This window comes from Sesamum indicum, linkage group LG10 (genome assembly GCF_026168435.1).
Source record: "Sesamum indicum cultivar Baizhima isolate 11 linkage group LG10, ASM2616843v1, whole genome shotgun sequence".
Classification (NCBI taxonomy): Eukaryota; Viridiplantae; Streptophyta; class Magnoliopsida; order Lamiales; family Pedaliaceae; genus Sesamum; species Sesamum indicum.
Genome location: NC_142666.1, coordinates 8,732,523 through 8,757,277, shown reverse-complemented (window position 1 = coordinate 8,757,277; position 24,755 = coordinate 8,732,523). Strand labels below are relative to the sequence as shown.

Genomic DNA, 24,755 nt, shown 5'->3' with positions numbered 1-24,755 from the left:
ATTTCCCCCACACTGCTAAACGATGAAGTTTGAGGTCCTCCAGTATTATCCCTCCATGTAGGACAGTCCCTGACAGTACGTCCCGATTGATGGCAACGGTAACATACAATTGGTCGGGCTCCCCAACATTCACCATCGTGTCTCCTACCGCAATTAGCACAAGAAGGAGTATATCCTCCACTGAACAATCTGGCTAGACCTTATCTTCCTCCAAATCCAATCGAAGTAGGCTCGCCTCTACTCCAAAACACTGAAGGAGACCTACTAGTCTGACCCACTCCTCGGCCTCCAGACCAACCTCTTTGCGAACCAGAACCCCTAAAGGAAATTGCACAACTTTGTCCCGTTGTAGGATTCAGGTTACCTGTCAATTTCTTTCATTTAGCTTCAGTAGAACTCTTTTCAATGGATGTCTCTTATGCCCTTAGTGCTGCTTCCAGCAGAGCACCATAACTCGAAGGTTTAATTGCTATTTTCTCCTAAATCTGTCTCTCCTCAATTCATTGGTACTCACTTCTTCAGGAGAATATTTTGACAATCTCAGAAATTGCAACTCATACTCAGCAACAGATAAATGGTTCTGCTTTAATTCAAGGAATTCAACTTTCTTACGATTTCTGTAGACCGGTGGAGTATAATTGTCAGCAAATTCTTTCAAAAAGTCATTCCACGTCAAAATGACTGGTCGATTCTTGCTCCCAGGAACCGTTTCCCACAAGTCTAAGGCGTCTTTCTCCGGTAAGGACACAACGTACCTTAACGTTTGCTCAGAAGTACACTCAATTCTGTCCAACGCCCTTTCCGTGTTTCTCAACCATTCATCTGCTTCAGTAGGGTCAGTTGTACCGGCAAATACCTTAACCCCCTGTTCCTCACGTTTTCATAATTTCTGTCAATAACTGCATCCTATGGTTGGGATTGTGGCGGTGGAGCCATCCTCTGCATCATTTCTAGAACTTGTTGCATAAAGGGGTTCATTTCTGGTTGTGGGGCATTTCTATTTTTGAATTCTAACCCCTGATGTTCTGATGCAGAATCATGACCTTGCACAGACTCTAATGACTCAGTTGGGCCAGCAATGTTTTCCCTTAACGCTTCCATCCTATATGAAATACGCACATGTAAGTACATTTCAAATATTTACCTCACGTATACTATCATATTTCATCTACTATCCCTAGAAAATCTAATCCCTGCTCCGATACCACCTAATGCAGCATCCTCTAACGCTACTAGGGCTATATCTTCTCTAAACGTCATACTTAAAGTAATCCCTATGTTTATATATATAAATCCACATAATCATTTAATCAATATGTATACGTAATCCCAACATCGTAACAGGCATGATCAACCCACAACATTATATATACATATCAAACGCCACAAGTAATCCATTACAATTAATCCCCACGCTTACGTTCTCTTTATACAAATAAAATACGATTTTTGCTCTAACTGACAAAGGAGAAAACTGCATACTGGCCCGACCTTCCTGAATATAGCGTGTACACCTAGCCTTCAATAGGCAGACACCTCAAAGTCTACTCTGGAAAGAAAATGTCAGCAGAGAAGTGAGCCTGCCACTTAGAAAATAAATAACAAGTCCTATCTATATATGTATATCAAATACAGCCCAAGTAAGATAAGTAACCAATATGCATGGAATATAGTTAATTTAATTCCAACATAATCAGCTTCATCGCAGCACACAGCTAACTCGTAAAAAGACAACAAATTAAACTCCTTTCTTTTCCTAATTTGCTTACCAGAAGGTGATATCGTGTTTTTCCCATCAACTCAATCTTATTGTTATATAAACTCAAGTGAATCCCCTTGACAACCGGCTCATCAATCTAATTTCGCATCATAGCTCTTTTATATCGCAGCATAGCTCTTTTCGTATCACATTTTTTACATATCGCATCAAAGCTCTTTTCATTTTATTTCTTTTTCCCATATCACATCATAGCTCTTTTCATTTCATTTCGCCTTATAGGCTTTTCAACACATCAAGGGGTATTCACACTGCAATTATATTCAATTTCTACCACTCCCTCATTTCCACATATCACCATTCTTGTAAGCAACTAGTAACGTAAGACAATATATCAATATATTCTAATTCTCAGACACTCACAACACAATAAACAATAAACATAATATTTCAACATACTTTCTCATTCTACGTACACAATATCGTCAATCAAATTAAATCATTCACCACTCATATATTTTCAGATAAATCAACATCACCATGAACCACAAATTTATATAACAGTAATACCACAAATAAAGAAAATATATATAGACAATACTAATTATATACTTACCTCGACTTCACAATGGTTTATCTACTCAATCAATAATTGTCAATCATTTCACCTTACCCCGTTCCTATAATGAGTTATACCACATACATTTTAGTACATCGAGAATATCGTAATTTCTGTAAATATAATATTAAATATTATTCATATAATTTCTAATAATTCTTTAATATTTCATTTCTATCGAAATACAAATCTTCGTTCTAGTTCTTCTTAGTTACTAGACACTCTAGGCCTCATAAAGATATTTATAATTTATCAAGTAGTTCATAGGAATACATTTAATCAAACCCCTTATATATTTAGAACTATCATTTTTAATAACATCCTAAAATTAGGTTATCATTAAAAACCTCATTTTCCTCTTTATTAACTTAATATTTCTTAAATATCATTTTTCTATAAATTTTCTATCAATTTCTCGCTATTATATAATTTAATTAAACAATAATACATAGAATTTCATATTTGGTTAATAATTCCGATGGAATTTTATAAATTAGCCAAAGTGATATTCAAATCTATTTAACCAACGATATCATTCTTATTTTCGATTTGATATTTAATTCGACACTGTTTTAAATAGTCAAACTCGTAAAATAATCTGATTAAATAGTATATCGCTTAGCATAAACAACATTTAATAAATGAATTAATTAAATAATATAATTATATAAATTATTAAAAACTAAAATAGAATTCTTACCTCCGCCTCGAGCTACTATAACAAATACAGAAAATTGCAATTATCAAGATTGTATAATTGTGATTGTGTAATTGAACACACACATATATATATATCCCAAAATCTTTTATCCTTTCTTTTTCTTTCCTTTTCTCTTTCTTTCATATATATATATATATTAAATATATATATGATATTATTCTTTTTTTATTTATTTAATTAAAATTTTCTCAAAATACCCATCACGTCCCTCTTAAGTTTCCTTAATTAATATAAGTTTTCCCTAAATATTATAATGAACTCCAATTTAATCCCTTCAGTTTCATAAGAATTTACCAATTAATCGTACAATTATGTATTATAATCCTTGGGGCGTCACGTTGGTGCTAGCCAACTAACGTAAAATATTTAAGCTGTTGAAAAAGTATGAACTGATTCATGCGTAGTTTGTATTTGCCTCCACATATACGTGAAAGTATTGATACCTCCACCTCTCTTCTTTTAGGTACTCGTCAATGCTGGCCTAGAAGCCTAGAAGGCCAGAAAACCCCAACAGATTCTATTCCTGAAGTGACTATCTTGTCGTCAATTTTTTTTCTCCCTACTTCCTCTTGTCAAACTTTTTTCTAGTTATTTACTTACGATAGCAGGAGAGGCAGAGGTTTTCCTTCGTCACTCAACGAGCTGGCACAAAAGCATAATACGGGAGTTTGTTGTGGAGAGCGCTATATCGTTTGAAATCTTTTTGAATAAGCTAAATATATGTGATTTGTACTCAAATATATCGAGATAAATCAAGTTAAGTCTTGTCAAGTCTACATGACAATTTGAAAAGATACCTTGATCATTTTATGCGTAAAGCAATTAAATACTAACAAAAGAGGATAAGAGGATAAGAAAATAAGAAAGAAGAAGGGTGCTACCTAATCACGAAAACATCAAAATTGTATTAGTCACAAGAATACAACATCAACTAGTGGTGGAAACGAGCCGAGCTCGAAATTCTGATTCAAACTCAAGCTAGAGCTTTTTATTTTTTATTTATAATAAAATAAAAATTAATTTAGAATATTTATTTATTATGCTAGATTGACAAGTCCAATTATTTTTAACAAAAATATATTCCGAACTTTCTTAAACTATTAGATAATTCAAAAAATAATAATTAATATAAAATAAAAAACCATAGTAGAAAATGTGAATTTACTAACTTGTTGATTAAGATTATTGTTGTATAGAGATTTATAGATAACCATATTTTACTATTGAACAGAGTTAACTATACAAAAAATTTAAAAATAAAAAATATTGAAAAATTTTGAAAGGCTCGCAAGAGCATATAATTCTTCTAGTCTTCAAGGTTTTTCACTTTGGGGGCTCGTATGATACTTGGGCTCGGATGATCTATCCCTTCTTTTTGAGTGAACTCCTTGACCACTAATCTCTTTATATTTTATGAGGTTTTCCTGTTTGATTTTAAAAATCCATTTACAATCCACTATGAAACAATTTTGGGTTTAGGCACTAGATCCTAATTGTTATTATCCTTCAAAGATTTCATCTACTCGTTCACGGCACTAAGCCATTCTTCAGACTTTAAGGCTTCATCTACATTTGTAAGTTTAGAAATTTCAGCATTAGAGCTATACGGAAATCTTTGAGCTTAGAGGGGATCCTATGTTCTCTTCTACTTTCCCTTGCTAGTTGGTAATTATCTAGAGTACTTTTAGTGTTTTCAGTATTTTCAGGGATTTCTGTGTCTTGTTCTTCATAATTTTCTTCTATAGTTCCTCCCCACTGTTGGTTATCCTCCACCTAATTAAAGGTGGGTTCTTTTTGGCCTATTTCTATTGTGGTAAGACAAGGCATTTCGTTTTCACTGAAAGTGACATCTCTACTTATGATGACTTTGAAACCAGGTTGACATGGAGGTGTTAGGGAAGGTACAACAGGAAAATGCACACGGTGTTATTTACCTATTACACATTCATCACATAATTTTAAATTATCAACTTTGCCACTAAGTATTCCTTCTTTATTCAGTAGTTCCAACCCATTTTGACTAATATGAGCAAGACGTTTGTGCCACAAGGAAGTTCTATCATGTTCATTTATAGATGCAGCAACAGAATCATATGTAACAAAACATAAGTACAAGTTGCATTTTGTTTGTGCTTTGAAAACAATTAACGAGCCTTTCATGATTTTCATTACACCTTTGCCCCATTTACCTTCTAATCCTTCCACTTCGAGGGCAGCACATGAAATAAGGTTATGGCTAAGGTTAGGAACATACCTAATGTTTTTAAGGGTTAACCTATAACCATCTTTGAAATTTAAAGAAATGTCAACAAAACCTTTAATCTCACAGTGTTTTTCGTTTGCCATTGAAAAAAAACCAGAATTTTCAATTTTAAGATTTGAGAAAATTTCTTTAATGGGGCTCATATGGAAAGTGCAGCCAGAATCAATTAACCATTCATACATATTCATAGAATGCACAGTCTAAAACCAATGTCCGTACTATTAGTGTACAAGCATTATGTGATGCTTTTTTACGAACAAAATATATATGTACCTTCGTCCATATAAACAATTAGTATGATCAACAAAATTAAGTAGTCCTACTGATATATTAAGTTAAAATTCATGGCGGTACAATTAGTATGAAAGCATCAATAGTCAATGCTTTGATCAACGAAATATATATGTAATCCTATTTATACCTATTAAAACTCCTGTTCGTGCGATTAGCATGATCAACAAGAAATATATATAATCCTATTTCATACTAGTTAAAACTTGCCGATACATTTAGTATGGTTAACAAAAGATGTAATCCCTACTCAAACTAAATTAATACTCACTTCCATATCAGTACGATCAACGAAGGATGTAATCCGTACTAAAACTAAATTAATACTTACATCCATATGATCCTTCAACATATGTACGAAAGAAATTTATTATCTCTACTTATACCAATTAAACTCGTGTTCGAGCTGTTAGTGTGATCATTAAAATGTTAAATCGTACTTATGTGTATAGGGATAAAAATACAGTATCTGTCTTATAATTTATGGGGGGGTGTCATTATTTATCCTATACAAATTATGAAAATTTGTTTTTACAAGACCAAAATTATCAAAATTATAAAATTATAGAATTAAAATTACTAAGATAATTAGTACTATAAATAAAATATAAGTAAAAATACAATGGGCGTGTAGGTGTGTATATATTTGGAGATATTGTTTCTTGTACTCTCTACGGATTATGTGATCTAGTGGATAGTTTTTGTTTGGGGCAAGGTTTTGGTTATTCTTGATCTTCTCTTTAGTAGTAGTTTTTCAGAGATTGTTATGACTATATGACTACTTCTCAAATTTGCACCTTCTACCTGCATGATACTTGTTGCTATCACAAGGCTGCTATCACAAGCTAAGCTTGTGAAAATAGCTGAAGGGAATAAAATAAGGCATATATAATATTGGTGTTATATGAAAGAAAATTATAAAATGAAAACATTGGCATCTAACGTATGTGACACAATGGTTTCATCTTATTCTAAATGCATCATATCTTTCATTGGATTTGTAAAACAACTTTAGAAGCTCGAGGTTATTTTTGATGGACATGGGATGAAAATTTAGAATAATAACCTTTTCAATCATATGTTCTTCAAAAGATATTATGTAAGTATGTCCTATTCCTGCATGTTAGTTCACCTTCCAACGGGTGGAAAATATAAGAAAGGGTGCTTCTTATCGATGTATTCCAATGTGTTGATGAAAGTCTGTTTACCATGCTTTCATATGCATATGTTAATCAGAATCATCTTTGTATTCTTCTTCCATTCGTTTTAAATGGCTCAGTAGAGATTTTTCATTCCTTCTATTATGTTTGGGAGTGTAAGATGTTGCTGACTACTCTTGCTCGGCTTATAAAACTTTTGATAAATTAAAGAGCACGATTTTATTGCATGTGAGTATACTTGAGTATAATGTTGTAATAACATTTGAATATCCTATTGTAATAACTCTAGAAGATCATCTTAGTCCTAATCTTCAGGCTAAAGTCCCTGAGCTATGTCTATGCACTATTTAGGAGTTGTACAAAAAGACTGTTGTAGACACTGCTTAATCCCTATTCTCGATCACAAGGTAAGATTTGCTATTTGTAAATTAAACTTTTTAATTGTTTATTTAGCTTATTGTTTCAAATTATAACATTCTCACAAAAGCATTAGATTAGAAAGAGGTCAAAAGCTCTGTAGAACGAAACTGACATGAAAGACTTGTTTCCAAAAAAAAAAAAATAGAAATAAATAAACAAATATTTGACATGGAACTTAAAAAATTTTGAGTTATTGTTGCTATGAGATCTTACAGCGAATGGTTAGTTACTTGATAGAAAATTTTTCTTGTAATAAGGAAGAAGAGATTGGAGCCTAAGATTAATTGTGACAATGGAATAAGATCATAAAGAGGTGCAAACCCTGTAGAACGTTGTTACAAATATTCTACTTGGATGATTAAAGCTTACCGGAAAGGAATTGAAGCTTTGCTTTCAAATGTATGGGCACTAAATGGTGAACTCAAGATTAGCATTTCCTCGTTTTTTAGGAAACATCTTTGCTGCAAGATTTTGTCTATTCTCGATGCTTATCTTTAGTAGTTCTTTGAATATTGTTATAATTATGACTACTTCTCCATCTTCTCGAAACATACTAGAAGGTGCGGATCTGAAATCTACACTTTCTTCCTACTTGATACTTTGCTACTATGGCAAGCTAAGCATGTGAAGACAGCATAAGGCAATAAAATAAGGCATATAAAATTTTAGTGTAATACAAAAGAAAATAATAAAATGACAAGATTGGCTCCGACATATGTGACAACATCGTTTCATCTTATTATGAATGCATCAGATCGTTCATTAGATTTGAGAAATACCTTTAGAAGCTCAAGGTTGTTTATGACTGATATGGGATGAAAACTTTTAGTGATGACCTTTTTATATGTTCTTCAAAAGATATTATGTTAGCATGTCGAGTTCCTGCATGTTAATTCACCTTCCAACGGTCAAAAAATATAAGAAAGGATGACAAATCTTGTGTTTGTTCAGAAATTCCTACCGATCACTTCCAAATGTGTTGATGAAAGTACAGGCGTGGTATCAATTGTTGCAGGAGTTTTATGTTGGTGTGCTTTCAATAGCAAATCTTTATCCATGCTGTTTTTCTTGACTTTCTTTAAACCCACATAACAATATTTTCTTGATTTTCTTTCCTCCATTATATTGGTGAGAAGTGAAGAGGAAAGGGAAAACAAAGGCGGGGCTGGAGGTGGGAATTTGATGGTGGAACAAGGAGAAATGCAGGAAAGGAGACATTGATTTTGAGGGGGTTTGGTAGTGATTTTGAGGGTTTTCTATTTCTTTGAGTTTGTTTGATGGGCGAGGGGGGATAATGGCGGGTTTTTTGTTTTTCTAAATTAAAAAAAAAAATAATTATTTAAATAAATTAAAACACACGCGGAAAATGGCCTAGAAAGAAAGTCCAAAAACTTCTATTTCAACCCATCAAAAGTTATTCAAGAAACCCATATCTAACCTCAGGCTCAATGATTAATTAAACAACAAATATTCTACCATTTTCCTTTTTCTTTAACTTTTTATTTTTCTTCTTCATCCCGATTTTTTCTTCCTATTTTTTTAATTTCTCCTTTCTCTTTGTTTTTTTCTCCACTAGCCGTCGTAGTATTTTCTCCTTGCTTATATATCATAAATAACTTTTTATATTTTAAAATACATTATAAATAAGAATGAAATACGTAAACCCAAAAATCATAAAAAAAGAAACAAAAACGAATGAAAAAACTTAAGGAATTATCAATATATATAAAAAAAACAAAAAAGCATTGATGTTGTGGTGTTAAATTGCATAGAGTCACTTATGTACAAAAAAATATAATCATAGTTAAATTTTAAAATACTGAAATTAGGAGTATAATTTTTATTTATTTGTGTGACGGTATCATTAATCATCATTTATGAGTGTAGAGGGCCTTTTGTTGTATTACTATAGATATATATAAATCAAGCTAATAAAAATCAAAGTAATTGACTTTTTGAACACATAAAAACTCTCGGTGGATTTAGTGAGGCCATGGTTGAAAAACACGAGATGGTTTTTTTAAAACTGAATCCAATTGTAGACTAAATTAAACTATCAATTTCTAAGAGTTTAGAATATGAAATTGTAGTATTTTTGTGGTGTATATTCCAGATTCATGGTGATAGTCAGACCTCCTTTAATACATACTCTTAGTTTTGGCTAATTTAATGAGTTACACTTAATACATACTCTTAGTTTCTATAACTCTATATGTGTTCGTTCTTAACTTCAACGTGTCTTTTTTTAAAAATTATATCTAATTTTGGTAGGAAAGCTCAAATCATCTAAAAAAATTATTTGCACTCAAAGTTACTAAATTTTGCACTTCAAATAAAATCATTAAGTACCTTTAAATTGTATTGAAGGGATTTTTATTTTTTTTTTTTGGATGGGGTGTTGAAGGTATTGTTGGAAAGAGAAAATCAAACATTCAAAGTAAATTCATATTGTATATACATCAATAATCCAATTCAATTAGATCAAATAAATACAAGATTTCAAGAGATGGTAAGCATGATTAGATGGTCATCACAAACATAATGTTCGATTCTCTCACATATTAATTAATATCATGTTCTAAAATGAAGTATTATTGAATTTTCCTGCATATTTTTTATCCTGAGCCATATGCTTAGTCTGTTTGGTATTCGTAGCTATGATTTTGAATTTGTTGTCTTTTGCTCATAAAAGAAGCTTTTCTATATCATAGGCTTAGAAGGGATATTTCCTTCTGAAAATTCACTTTCATAAGGGAGGTTTACAATATATTTTTTCCTTTGCCAAAATGCATTGGGATGTTCATCACATATTTTCATAGGCACTCTCCTGAATAGGCCAAGGAATATACCATTGTCTGTATAATGTACGTGTACTCGCAGAACTAGCTAACTCAATGCTAATTATTCGGTGCCGAATATCCTCTATAATTAACATAGCCAATGTAGAAGCCAATCTCTCCTCATGCTCGAATCTTCTCATATTCCGCTCCTTCCATATATGATAAACGCACGAGCCAAGTAATGCACGGTAGGCTACATTGATGATGTGCTTCCCTCTCCATTTTTTCATCCCCCAATCAATATCCCTTGCCCAATCCCTATTGGGCCAAGGGAACCAGGTAAGCTGTCTAACAGAGCTAATGCAACGTCTGCTATGTCTGCTTCGGAAGAATAAGTGTTTATGTGATTCCACCATATCCTTATTACAAAGTACACAGTTGCCAAGGTGGGACAACCACGGCTTGTCCGTAGTGGCCAACTTTTCCAAGATCACTAGCCATAATATGAACATATGTCGAGGGATCTTCAAAGAGCCCGAAAGTAGCGAAGTCCAACCAACTTTCGGTCCAGGTGGCATCATAAGGTGATAAATGTCCTGGGTCGTAGGACTGCTCCTAGGGAGTCTCCATACTATGCAGTCATCCCCTCTAAATATTTGGGGTAACATGAGTGTAATCTCTAAATACTCTCTGTCCGTGATCATTGGCCAGTACGACTGGCCATCATGTATGACCGAGCACCATGGAATAGAAGCATGCAATCTCATGGTGATAGGTCCCAGCGGAAATTTGTTTATGAGGGGTCCCAAGTGATGCCAAGGGTCCTTCCATAAGTAGAATACTACCATCACCAATTCGGTATTCTACTACTGAACGCAACCAATGTCGTAGGCGCAGAAGTTTTCTCCAGAAGTTTGCTCCGATATGGTCCAAATAGATGTATCTTGCAGGCGCTCATGAAACAACCAATCCACCCATATGGAAGTTCTCTCACATCTTATGACTTCACAAACCTTCTTACACATCAGTGCACGATTGAGTGTACTGATGTCTCTGATCCCTTGACCTCCCTTGTCCTTAGGCTTGCATACTTCCTTCCATGGTACTTTGGCATACCCACTGTTGCCCATACCTTTCCACAGAAAACTTCTCAGACGCTTCTCTATTTCTTTGATGACCCCCTTTGGGAGTATGAAAGCAGAGCCCCAATACACACTCAATCCATAAGAACAGATTTAATGATTTGTACCCTCCCCGCATACGAGAGTGCCAAGACATCCCAACCATTAATACGTTCATCAATCTTACTAAGTAGTGGTTGGCAATCAGAAATAAATAATCTAGAGGACAATAAAGGGAGTCCCAAATACCTCATCGGGAGATGACCCTCCTGGAATCCCAACACGTCTAGGATTTCCTCCTTCACACCTGGGCTGATCGTGATATAATGACATGGCTCTTGACAAGATTAAGTCGTAGTCCGGACCATGAGGCGAAGCGATCCATCCCATCTTTTAGCACGTTGGTCGACTCAATGTTTGCCCGGCAAAATAGTAATAGGTCATCGACAAATCCCAACTAAAAAACCCGTGAAGTTTCTCATTTTCAATGGAATGTGAATCTCATATCCTACTCAATTAGTTGCAATAATCTCATATGCAGTACCTCCATCACAAGCACAAAGAGATATGGTGATAAAGGATCCCCCTGTCTAAGTCCTCTAGCACCTGCAAAGAACCCATGTGGTTTCCCATTCATGCCAACGGAGAATGAGGCTAAAGTGACACCCATTAAATGCCTTTGGGAAATCGAAAAGTTGTAAAACCACGTATAAGAAGTCCCACTCAACAGTATCATAGGCCTTCCGAATATTCACTTTCAATGCACATCTCAGTGGCGACCGTGTCTGATAATTGCCCCCAATCAATTCTTGTTCTAACATAATATTATCTCCTATACTCCGTCGAGGAACAAAAGTACTCTGGCAAGGGCTAATACTTTTACCCAAGACCCCACTCAGTCATTAGATAATGAGTTTTGCAATAATTTTATACAACATCTTGCAATATGAAATAGGTCTAAAATCACTAACAGTCATCGGGAATGTACCTTGGGAATAAGCGCCAGAAGTGTACAATTGATTTGTTTAAGTAGCTTCCCCGTGGAAAAGAAATCCAGTACCGCCTTTGTCATCTCCTACCCCACTACTGACCAAGCTGCTTTGTAGAACCCGGATGAGTATCCATTCCGTCCCGGAGCTTTGTCCTCATCAATATCAAATATGGCATTTTTAACATCATCAGCACTGAAGGGTTGCAGAACTTGGGCGCGCTCCTCATCCTCCAATATATGTCGTGCCCAAGGTCTGAGGAACTGTAGATCCATCACCTGTTTGCGCCTATCACCTCCTAACAAGGATTGATAGTAGGAGACAAATTCCTAAGTCACTGCATTTGGTTCCCTGTGTGTGATTCCATGTGCATCCATAATTTGTACTATCCTTCGACTCGTCCGACGCTGGCAATCTTGCAAAAGAAAACCCGAGAGCACTGGTCACTACCCTTCATACATTGGATTTTTGCCCGCTACTGTAACATAATCTGTTCAAGTTTGCCGCTTTGGCATAAACAAGCCGACAACAATGCTCCAGGAAAATAAATAGTTCATCCTCACGATCCGAACTAACCAAGTTTTGGGCCGTGTCTAGAAATCCCTTTGCCAACTCCACATTATGCGATAAATTCCCTTTCTTCCTCCTTTGCTCCTGAAAGACAGACTTTAATGCTTTAAGTTTCCTTGTAACCATGAACATGGGGGAACCTACTATCTCATGCTGCCAAATACTCTATATAGCAGGTATAAATTCCGGTGAGCATGTGAGATAATTGTCAAATCAGAACATATCTCCGAACTGTTGCGGATTGTCCCCGTGTATCACCATAGGCGAGTGATCCGACGTTCGGGGTGTGAGGCATATATAGAGAGTTGTCGGGAACCTCGTTGTCCACGTATCATTCGTAGCATTCTATCAAGGCGCTTCCAAAGATTTCGTGGACCACTGCTCCTGTTATGCCATGTATACCATTCTCCCTGCATAGGTAATGGTAATAGGGCGGAATTTTGGATTCAAGAATTAAATTCCTCCATCGCTAACCTGATATCGCCAGATGTGCCACACACCTCACTCTCATCCCTAACAGCATTGAAATCTCCTCCCACCAACCACGGGATATCCACACATTGTGGTGCTAAGGATTCTAAAGCAATCCATAGGTTCCTTCTATCAGGGGCATCATTAGCACCATACACAATGGTAAGAGCAATAGATTCATGTAAAGCTTTAAAAGAGACCCGACAGTGTATAAACTGGGGACCCACATCGATAATATTAACATCCACATGATTTTCATCCCAGGTAATCCATATACAGTTACCAATAGCAACAAGATCCATGAACCATTTCCAGTGAGGCATCAAACAGGTTTGAATACACGTAACATTTTGTAAGCGAGTGCGAGTTTCTAAGAGACCATTAAACTGTAATCTGAACTCAGCAACAAGATCTTTTACAGCTAGCTGATGGTCTCATTTTTTTTTAGGCCACGAACATTCCAAATTGCTGCATTCAACATGGGTCACCGGCCATGGGGCTGCTATGCTTAAACCCCCAGACAATTTATCTGTATCATTGAGCATATGTAGAGAATCAAATGAATTATATACTACAATCGGCTTACCCTTCTCCTCTCGACTAAGGCCTGCATTCGTTCTAGGAGTGGTATGTCCTTCTCTCTACTTATCCGCTTCTCGATTTGGTGTTGGTCTACTCATCCCCCGATCATGCAGTTTTGGTAGTTCTGATGGTCCTATTTTAGGAATGTAAACAGATATCGTTTGGCTTGACAACTTTGGGTGGCTTGTTGTGCACACAATTCTTGGCCGAATGGCCTAACATCATACAGCTGGTACATATGGGTAGGACCCATTTATACTCCACATCAATTTTACACGGTGATTCGCCTCCTTCCTCATCAGGTACCAAGATGATAATACGTTTAGGAAGTTTGGAGCTCACATCCAGCATGACGCATACACGAGCGAAGTCCAGTCTCGTGCATGCTCTTGTAATCGCGTCCGGATATAGGGGTTTTCCAATACCACTGGCCATGGTGCTTAGGCCCCTCCTCTGTGCACAATTCAATCGGTACATGTCTTAATTTAATTCATACTGTAACTTGCGTATGCTTTAGTTTCCGCATCACCATTCCTGGTTCCCATTTTTGTAGCACAATTGATTGTCCTTGGAACAACCATGGTCCACCTTCAATTACCTCTTCCATATATGCAACTGTTTTAAACTAGAAGAAGAAAAATCCGTTCGTCGTTGCCTTGACCTCCTGTAAACCAGACCAAACTGACAAGGCAAATCCTTTGACATTATAAAAATATGGCCTTTTATCTAGAAAATACCCGACTGCAGTAGTTTTCCATTTAATAGAACCGTTACAATAGATTCCATTGTAGGTCGCACTACTACTTCACCATTTTGTATAGTAAGCAGGATATATGAGAGAGTCTTTCGCGATGAATTATTAAATGCATCGGTAATTTTGTTGTCAACAATAGAATTCGAACACGCTTGCAATGGAAAGTTGCCAACAAATATACCGGTAGGAGTAGATACCTTGAATTTTCGGTTTTGTTCAACTATCACATCAACACGACCCGTGTTCATCTCATTAATATGCGGAACTCTATTAGCGCCCATTTCCACATCCCCATCCACTACCATATAATTCCCAACTCGTGCCATGTTATCTTTCGTGAACTCCACATCATAGGCATGTTCCACGTCCCGTTTTACTACTGCCAAATCAGCAGCCAATTCGCATGTTGCCGCTGCCAAATCAAGAGCCATATTTGCTGCCACATCAGCAGCCATATCCTGTGTTTCGACTGCTAAATCAGTAGCCATATCTACTACCAAATCAGCCGCCATGTCCTATTTTGCTGCTGCACAATCAGTAGCAAGTTCACCATTAGTAACTGCTGCCACATCATCGACAGCATCTTCGTCAGCCTCATGCATTCCCACATCAGTAGTACGTTCAGCAGTATCCAACCGGCCAGCAATAGTCACAAGAATCCGATCACCTGCAGTCTGATCGAAAATTGTAGTTTCCTGCAAATTGTTCATCTTCCCGATTGGGTTCTCCTTTTTTCCCTCCCTGTTAACCATCAGTGTAGCAAGTCGCGCCATAACAGTCGAAAAACACCGCTTTGAAGCTTCTTCTCGAAAGCGCGCAGTCCACTTGTGTCTGAGATCTCTAAGAACCTCCATCGATTGCAAGTCGCCAGAATCAATAACTGTGTAGGTAAGTTTCAAAAACTCCAAAAAGTTGAACGATATGGATTCAAGTTCTGCCTTCTCGGTGAAGGATGAGCAATCATTGTCACGGGCCAAATCTACAATCGTGACCTGATTCGCGTCTATCGCCGGGTTCGATCCACTCTCTAATAGCCTCATATTGTTTGAAAAAATAGCACGACTTCTCTCATCGTCGCAGCCCCATTCACCGCCGATGTCATCGTCGCCGGCCGGAGTGCCTCCATCATCAGTGGCTGTTGGAGTGGATGTGTGTGAGAGAGAAGGAATAGAATTGCGATAGTGCATGGTTTAACGGAAAACGTCGTTGTCCTTTATTATTTAGCAGTTTCTTGACTTTAGTACTTGTATAAGGTTTAAAGGGTTTATGAATAATTCTATCGTAAATTGGGTTAGACTCTGATGTGCAGGCTTTACCATTATTGTCAATTTTACTTAGAATGATATCCCTAACTTCAGGGTCTTTTATTTCTCTAAGTAATTCGATAATATGATTATCAGTGAGAACATTAATCTTTTTAATTTCCTTAAATTTTGTCATTAATTCATAAAATTCCTGATGTGAATTTCCTCCATTTTTTCTTGTTTACATGAATAAGAGGGTTTTTCTTCTTCAGATTCAGAAAAGGTCGATGAATATTCAAAATTTTCTTCATTTTTTTTAAGTTCACTTTGTTATTCAGATTGTTCTTTTGATTCAGAGGATCCCTTTTCCTCAGAAAATATTACATTGAGTTTTTCTTGTTTTTCCTCTTCTTCTAAATTAAGATTATTGATTTTTTTTCAATTTTCTAGTTTTTTTGTTTCTGCATCTATTTGCAAGATGGTCTGTTTCTCCACAAATATATCATCTTTTTATTTTCTTTGCGGTACTATATTTAGCCTTCCATTCATTTTCTATAGCTAAGTCTTTTTCTTTATTTATTTCTTTTCTTAATCTTTTCTTTATTTCCTGAAGTTCTATTCGTAGGGATTTTTGATCCACAGAATGGGTTTATTTCCATCTCAAATTGAGCACATAATTGTCCTAATTGGCTTTTCTCTGTAAAATTTTGTCTTTTAATTTGTTGGTTTAGTCTAATTGCATTGCATAAATCCTTCTTGGATGCAAGTTCCAATTAACTTCCCATAAATATATTAATTATAATTAATTTGCATGTCTCATTTTCTTAGGACATTTCTAGCTGTTTAGGCAAAAAGATGAGGGAGGCCATCTATGAATTTAGACTTTCAATGAGAATCGTTTGACTCTAGGAGTTCCATAACTCTACTAAGGAAGACGTCTTTATACCATCTAAATGAAGTTAATGTCTTACATTTTAAATTCTCTAATAGTGTTTTGATATTTTTACTATTATCTGACCACCTATCTGTAAAATGTTCAACAATATTGATAGCTTATGTATAAACTGCCTTTTCTTCTGAGATATCATTTTTAGTTTTTACCGTATTTAATATTTCATCTTTATTAGTTTGGCTGAGATAATTATCTTACCATCCCTTTAATTGGCAAGTGAATCCTGCCATGATCATTTTAGCAATAGTTTTATTGAAATTATTATTTCATTTACATATAGTACTATACATCATCATCCTATGTATAGTATTATAAATTTTTCTTTATGTAAATCCATCAATGCTCCATTCATAAATTTATTACCATTATAACTATTTTGGTCAATTATCTCTTGTTCCTCATAAACAACATCTTAGGGTGTTGGTCTAGGATAATAAGATTTTGCTTGCATTGACTTCCTAGCAAAATTTTTCAAATTTGTTAATTTCCTCCTTGAGTTCTTCTTTGTTCTCCTGAGAATTTATGTTATTATTTAAAGTATTTAATATTAGAGTTTTAAATTTTTGGTCCAGTAATTTTTCTAGTTCTCCGATAGGTTTGTAATTTAAACCTGCAATATTTGGAGCGGTTGAATTGAGGGTGTAGCAATAATTTCTCCTTTAGCTTCTTCAACCATTGTCTTACTTGAGTTGATGTCTCTTTGCCAAATTCATTGCCAATCCATAGTCTTATCAATCTTATTATATAATTCCATAATTGGTTCTCCTAAAAACATTTAAGTATAAATTGGCATAATTTTATTTTTTCAATAACTCATTTATTTGTGTTATTGTAACTTTTAGAATGTCATCTTCAATTAATTTAAAAAATGCTTTAAAATTAATTTTTATTTCATTTGAATTCATTTTGAAAGGATGTTGAGTGGGGAAAACATTATTTAGGAATTTTTCATTTTCTAGAAAGTATTTTCTTTCTAATACATTTAAATATTATTTTGAATATTTGGTTATAAACTAAGGAACAAAAATAACTTTCTTATTCCATATGGCTAATTCCTTATAAAATTGACTTAAAATTTCATTTTGTTTTTCTGGTGAAAAATTTTTAAAAAATCATTTTCTAAATGGTTCCCATCTTTTTTCAAAAAATTATCCCTTAATTTCTTTCCTAGCTAGGGATCCAGGACTAAAATCTATTATGTTTGTTGTAATTTTTATGTTATTAGAAATGGGTAAACATAAGATGGAGGAATTGTAATGGCATTTTGTGGTTTTGATAATGAAATTGAAAGCCTCAAATTTGAAGCTTTTGCGAATTATGAGCAATGTTGTTAAAGAATTCTGTTAATGAATTTTAAAAATGAACCTAAAAGCCTAAAATTGCAGTTGTTAATTAATTTAGTAATAGAATAAAAATAAAAATGAATTTTAAGCCATTTCTGCACGCTTTTCAACAATATAAGGAATTTTCAACAACATTTCAGCACCCTTTTCAACAATATAAGGAATTTTCAGCAGTATAATGAAAATGAAAACATTCATTTTTGCACCATTTTCAACATGTTAATGAGAAACATTCATTTCATACTAACATCAACAATTTACAACATCTTGTCCACAATTTACAACCTGTGTTCACAAAAAACATGAACATCCATTTACAACATTTTTTCAACAACAACCTGTCCACAAAATCCCCTAATTCATAACATAGGGAATCACAACTGATTCCTCACGTTTCTCAAGTATCTTGAGATTACAAATAAAAAATATTTCAATCAAAATAAAAAAGTAATTAAACAAAAGGTGAATTCCTCCCATCTTTCTTCTTGCGGTTGTCTCCCTTATCCTTCCATTGTGATACCACATTGTTTAATTGTGATAATGTAACATACTTCTTGCCATCATTCTCCAATAATGCACATGTTGACAGAAGAGATTTGGTCTTTGGCTGTAAAGGCTGTTTTGGACGTACCTCCTGTCTCCCTGTCCATCGTGGTGGAGCTCTAATATTAACTTTTGGGATTGGTGGCTGCAGATGACTTAGTTGAGTTAGTGGAGGAGGCCTAGAGCTTTGAGCTGCATCTTGTTGCTGGGATGTGGAAGACTTGTATGATGGCTTCCATGGTTGTTTGTGTGCAACTTTTTGTTTATAGCGGGGTGGCTTGAATGGTTTGGATATTACCTATAAGGAGTACGAAATAAACCGAATAAGTGAATGATAAACAAAATTCTTGAAATTCATTGAGAATTACTTACTGAAGCTGCAGTTTGTTGGCTTATATGATGGACTACAGCACTTGAAAGCTCTTGTTCCTTCATGCCCTAAAAAAATAGTCAATATCAAGTATTAGAAGATTTATAATTAAAATGCAATGAATGGGTGCTGAAGTTTCTTACCACAGAGTTGTTCTCCTCAAATGCATCAGCTTTAGTCATCTCGTCAGTTGAAATTTGTTCTTGCATCACCTACAAAAAAGTTATTATATAATAATGAATGGCAACTTAAAATCGAATGGGTACTGATGTTTCTTACCATGGAGTTGTCTCCCTGAAACGCATCATTTAGTCAAAATGTCCGTGTCACCTGCCTGCTTTTCAACATGGCCAGATTTAGATAAGTATAAAATCAACACTCCAAAATCAAATTTATATAGTCAGACTTACTCTTCTTTTCTTGCTTGGATGAGGCTCTTTTTCTTTGATTTCTTGTATCACTTGACTAAATGCATCAGTGACTTGTGTATCTTTTTGCTGATTTTTCAATGGACATCTTCGGGCATTGTGTTTCTCCTCACCACATTTGCTGCACTTGACAGTCTTCTGCACTCTTGTGAACCTGTTCTGCGGTTTTCCATTACCATTTTTCTTCTCCTTTGACACTGTCTCATCAGGTTCCCTCCTTCTAGATTCTGGAGGCCTACCAACAACCCCTACCAAAGTTTGGTGGCAAATGAGGGATGAATTGTGTAGCAGTCCACAATTCTCTACCAACCATAGGTATAATTGCAGTCTTATAAATATTCTTATAGGATGCCACACTTTAGCACTCATTCACATACTTAATAGGATCATCACCTTTACATAATATGGCACTACAACCATGTTTACATGGAATGCCATTCAAATCCCATTTCCTGCAAGAACAACTTTTTTTGTCCAAATCAAGTGAATGTTGTGAATCATCAAAATAGTTTAATTGATAATGAGATGAATCAGCATTTATCGGAATGCAATCTGCGGACTTTTCGACATTTTTCTCAATAATTTTCATAATCTTAGGACGTATAACACCAGTCCATTTCAGTTCTGCCCTATCCCTGTTCTCCTGCAATCTTCTCATTAAATACACTCTGATCCATTCAAGCATAGTGACAATAGGCTTCTCCCTAGCCTCCAAAATATTCGAGTTAAATGTTTCACAACAATTATTGAATAAAACATCACTCTTAATATCAGTTTCGAAGTGTGATCTACTCCACTGTGTAGGGGGTTTATCATCCAACCATTCTGCAGCAGTTTTATCAAGTACTAACATTCATCTCATACACAATCTGAATTCATTGAGGGTAGTAACCTTTGCAGCCTTTCACAAACAGTTTTTAAATGCCAAACCCCTGAAGCCTGCATTCTGCAAGTTAGAATGTAGATGTCTTATACAAACCTATGATCTGAAGCAATAAACACTTCTTCAAATGCTTGAACTAACCCCTTTTGCTTATCTGATATGAAACACCACTGATCATCTCTAACCACGCCCAAATTAGATTTCAGAAGCCTTAAAAACCACTCCCAATTAACCCTCATTTCTTTTCCAACAACAGCATATGCAACATGATAAATATTGTTATTCGGATCAATGCCTGCTGCTCTTAACAGAACACCCCCAAAAGGAGCTGTTAGATGGTATCCATCAACACCTACCACCTGTCTACACCCTCGATTAAACCCATTTTTCAAGGCACCAAAACACACATAAAATTATCGAATTTCTGTCCAGTATCTACCCCTACCACCACTGTGGAGCCTGGGTTAGATTTCAGCAATTCATGTGCATAATCTTGCATCATTGAATATTGTACCTCAGGAGCACCATCTATTGATTTTAGTTCCTTTCATTTGGCTCTATACGCTTGATCTCGTGATACGTTGACTCTTAAATCCTGAATGACATCAACCCTAAAACCCTTGACATTTCTTTTTGGATCACTTCTGAATTTTTTAATTACTCCTCTACAAGCTTTGACTTTAAATTTTTAACATGATAATCCCTTCCACAAGTGTGATTGGAATTGTATTCACTTATCTGAAATGTGTATTTTTCAGCCACTTTGTGCGTATTTATCCTCCACTGACTATCTTCCTTAGCACATCTAGCATACATTCTATTCTTATCATTCTTGGTGTTTTTCAAATGCCTTCTTGATTTTATTGCATGACTGTGAATGGCATTTCTAAATTCAGATTTACTGCTGAACATCATACCTAATTCAAAGGTAGGATCATATTGTTCCACATGATTGAAAACATTATTTGGCTCTCTTGTTTCTTCATGATCAGACCCCTTTTCACTCTGAAAGTCATCCTCACTCCCAAACAGGTCTTCTTCTCCCTCTTCATTGCTACCCTTGTTATGATGTTAATTTTTTTCTTTCTTTTATTTCATATTAGTTTCTTCAACCTCTCTTTGAATTTGTTTTTCCAGAGCCTCTTCATCAATGCACTCTCCTGTTTTTTTAGTGTTTATCTCATCATTTCTCAAATCATAGTCACTATCTTCAAAGGATTCAGATTCTTTCACATTTTCACTCTCTTTAGTTAACACACCCTCCTGAGGTTGTGTACTACATTCACCAGCCTGACTACCCATAACATTTCCATCAACTTCAACATATATATCGATTTCTTTTTGAGGAGCAATACCAATACACTCATCAAGCAAAACATCATCATTATTTACCTTGTAATACACATCTCCAAGCCTTGTGAAATACGTCCTATTACCAAAATAGCCCACCTCACTAGCCATGTCATTCAATTTTCAAATAGACATTTCATAAACATCCTCATAATCAAATTTATACATTACATTCCCCTAAAAATGAAATGTAATGGTTGCTAAATAGTGTCCTTATTATCTGAAAGAAAAAAAGAAAGGAAGACAAACAAAGAAATGCAAAATAGAACAAGTTAAAATTCATAAAAAAGCATACCAAAAAAACAAAACAGAACAAGTCAAAGCAGAACAAGTTAACAAGTTAAAAAGTTTAATCACAGAAAAATTCATAAAAAATTATACAAAAAATGAAAATATAATTGATACATTTACACATAATTTCAGAAAATCAACACATTTACACGCACATGGACTACATAAAATATTCAGCAGATAGACAGGGAAAAAAAATCGTCCATTGTTGCTTTTAAGATAATAACAACATAATGGGACCATAGTACTGGAGATTTTAGAATAAAAACACAATGGACCACTTTCATTTTTTGAGAACACAAAAAGCCCTACATTTCACGCTAAAAGTCAATTTTTTTTAAAATATAGAAAACTTACCGTACGAAGGTGGACGAAAATAGTTAAACTCAGGATCTCGAATTGGAATTACTTCAATCGGGTTTCTTCCTCCTCAATCGATGATCAATTGTTTGTGGGAGTTTAAAGAAAGGTTTTTAGGGTTCTTTCGATTTGGGCAAATTGCGATTTTGGGGTGAATTTTTACTGTCTTTGTTTTACAGCTTTCTTTTTTAACTCCTCAGTTTTGTACATTGTTGTAACGTCATTATTTTTTTCCCATGTGTCAGGCCGCGTGTGCTTCTGACAGTGTAAGTTTTGCCCAGTTGTCCTAATTTTCCCGCCTAAAGCCACGTCATTCGCCACGCAAGCTCCTACGTCTTTAAGTTGCGCACGTGGACATCGGAACCCTAAGCCCCAAATCTCTCCGCTGCGTTTTTGGGCAATTTGGATCGGAAGGATCAAAATTGCCAAAACATCAATACTTACAGGATTAGAATCGCTAGTCTTGTAGTTACAGTCCCAATTCTGCCACCTCCCCATACTTATGAAATTTATCCTTAGAATTATTGTGAAATATAAACCAACTCATATCAATTTAAAACTCATGTGAGTACAATTAATAAGACCAAGAATAGTTGCAAACTATCTTAATTATGAATGTCAATATATTAATGATGTTTGTGTTAATAAAGTACAATATAGTATTGTGCGATCCTATCTATACCATGTAAAATTTCATGTCCCGTCTATTCATTATGATCATCAAGTGAAAAATCGTGTATGTGCAATTATTGTGGTCTACATAAGAAGTTATTATGTTGATCCAGTCTAAAACCAATGTCCATACAATTAGTGTACAAGCATTATTGATGCTTTTACTAACAAATTATGTAGTCCTAATGATATACTGAGTTAAATTTCATGGCGGTATAATTAGTATGAAAGCATTAATATTCAATACTTTGATCAACGAAATATATATGTAATCCTATTTATACCAATTAAAACTCATGTCCGTGCGATTAGCCTGATCAACAAGAAACATATATAATCCTATTTGCAACTAGTTAAAACTTGCCGATACATTTAGTACGATGAACGAAGGATGTAATCCGTACTCAAACTAAATTAATTCTTACTTTGATATGACGCATCTGAATATGTACGAACAAAATTTATTATCTCTATTTATACCAATTAAACTTGTGTTCGAGAAGTTACTGTGATCATTAAAATGTTAAATCCTACTTATGTTTATAGAGATAAAAAAACAGTTTTTGTCTTGTAATTTATGAGGGAGTGTCATTTTTTATCCTACATGAATTATGAAATTAGTTTTTACACAGCCAAAAATATCAAAATTATAAAATTATAGAATTAAATTTACTAAAAAAATTAGTGGTATCAATAAAATATAAGTAAAACTACTATGGGTGTGTAGGTGTGTATATATGTATACATATATATCCGGAGTTCTTGTATAAAGTTGAAAATTAAATCAAATTATTCGCGATAGCATTTGAGGTTGATGAATAAATGTATAATATTGTATAAGACGACTAACACGAATTGTGATCGTATGTTAACATTTATGATATCTATAGAAGCGTATTGTGAAATATAATCCAACTCATGTTAATTTAAAGCTCATGTCAGTGCAATTAATATGATCAAGAATAGTTGCAAATTATCTTAATTATAATTGTGAATATGTTAATGATGTTTATATCAATTAAGTATATATTAATGATTCTTCTACATATTTACGAACAAAATTTATTATCTCTACTTATACCAATTAAATTCGTGTTCAAGCAATTAGTGTGATCATTAAAATGTTAAATCATACTTATGTGTATAGGGATAAAAATATAGTTTCTGTCTTGTAATTTATGAGGGTGTGTCATTTTTTATCCTACACAAATTATGAAAATTAGTTTTTAAAAGACTAAAATCATCAAAATTATAAAATTATAGAATTAAAATTACTAAAATAATTAGTGTTATCAATAAAATATAAGTATAATACTATGGGTGTATACGTGTGTATATATGTACACATATATCAGGAGTTCTTCAATAAAGTTGAAAATTAAACCAAATTGTTTGCGATTGCCTTTGAGGTTGATGAATAAATTTATAACACGCATATATTAGTATAAGACGACGAACATGAATTCTGATCGCATGTTAATATTTATGATATATTTATGGTGATTCGATCAACGAAATATTTAGTCCTAGTTACCAATTAAAACTTTGTTTCTAGAATTATTGTGAAATATAATACAATTCATATCAATTTAAAGTTCATGTCAGTACAATTTTAATATGATCAAGTGTAGATGAAACTTATCTTAATTATAAATGTGAATTTATTGTTGATGTTTGTATCAATAAAGTATAATATTATCTTGTGCGATCGAATCTATACAAAGTAAAAATTCATGTCCCGTGTATTTATTATGAGCATAAAGTGAAAAATCGTGTACGTGCAATTACTGTGGTCGACCAAAGAAGTTATTATGTTGATCCAGTCTAAAACCAATATCCGTAAAATTAGTGTACAAGCATT

General features: G+C 34.4%; 2 protein-coding genes across 2 annotated transcripts; both read right to left on the bottom strand.

Annotated features, from left to right (window-relative positions):
• Positions 1-469: 469 nt before the first annotated feature.
• Positions 470-1,101, bottom strand: LOC105179178 (uncharacterized). Its single transcript, XM_011102771.1, has 2 exons — positions 958-1,101; positions 470-865 (listed from the first exon to the last, which is right to left on the bottom strand). Exons 1-2 carry the CDS (start codon positions 1,099-1,101, stop codon positions 470-472), a joined length of 540 nt encoding a protein of 179 aa, XP_011101073.1.
• Positions 1,102-9,994: 8,893 nt separating this feature from the next.
• LOC148786616 (uncharacterized) lies at positions 9,995-10,819 on the bottom strand. Its single transcript, XM_088886195.1, has one exon. The coding sequence runs from the start codon at positions 10,817-10,819 to the stop codon at positions 9,995-9,997; it is 825 nt and encodes a 274-aa protein (XP_088742321.1).
• Positions 10,820-24,755: the final 13,936 nt, after the last annotated feature.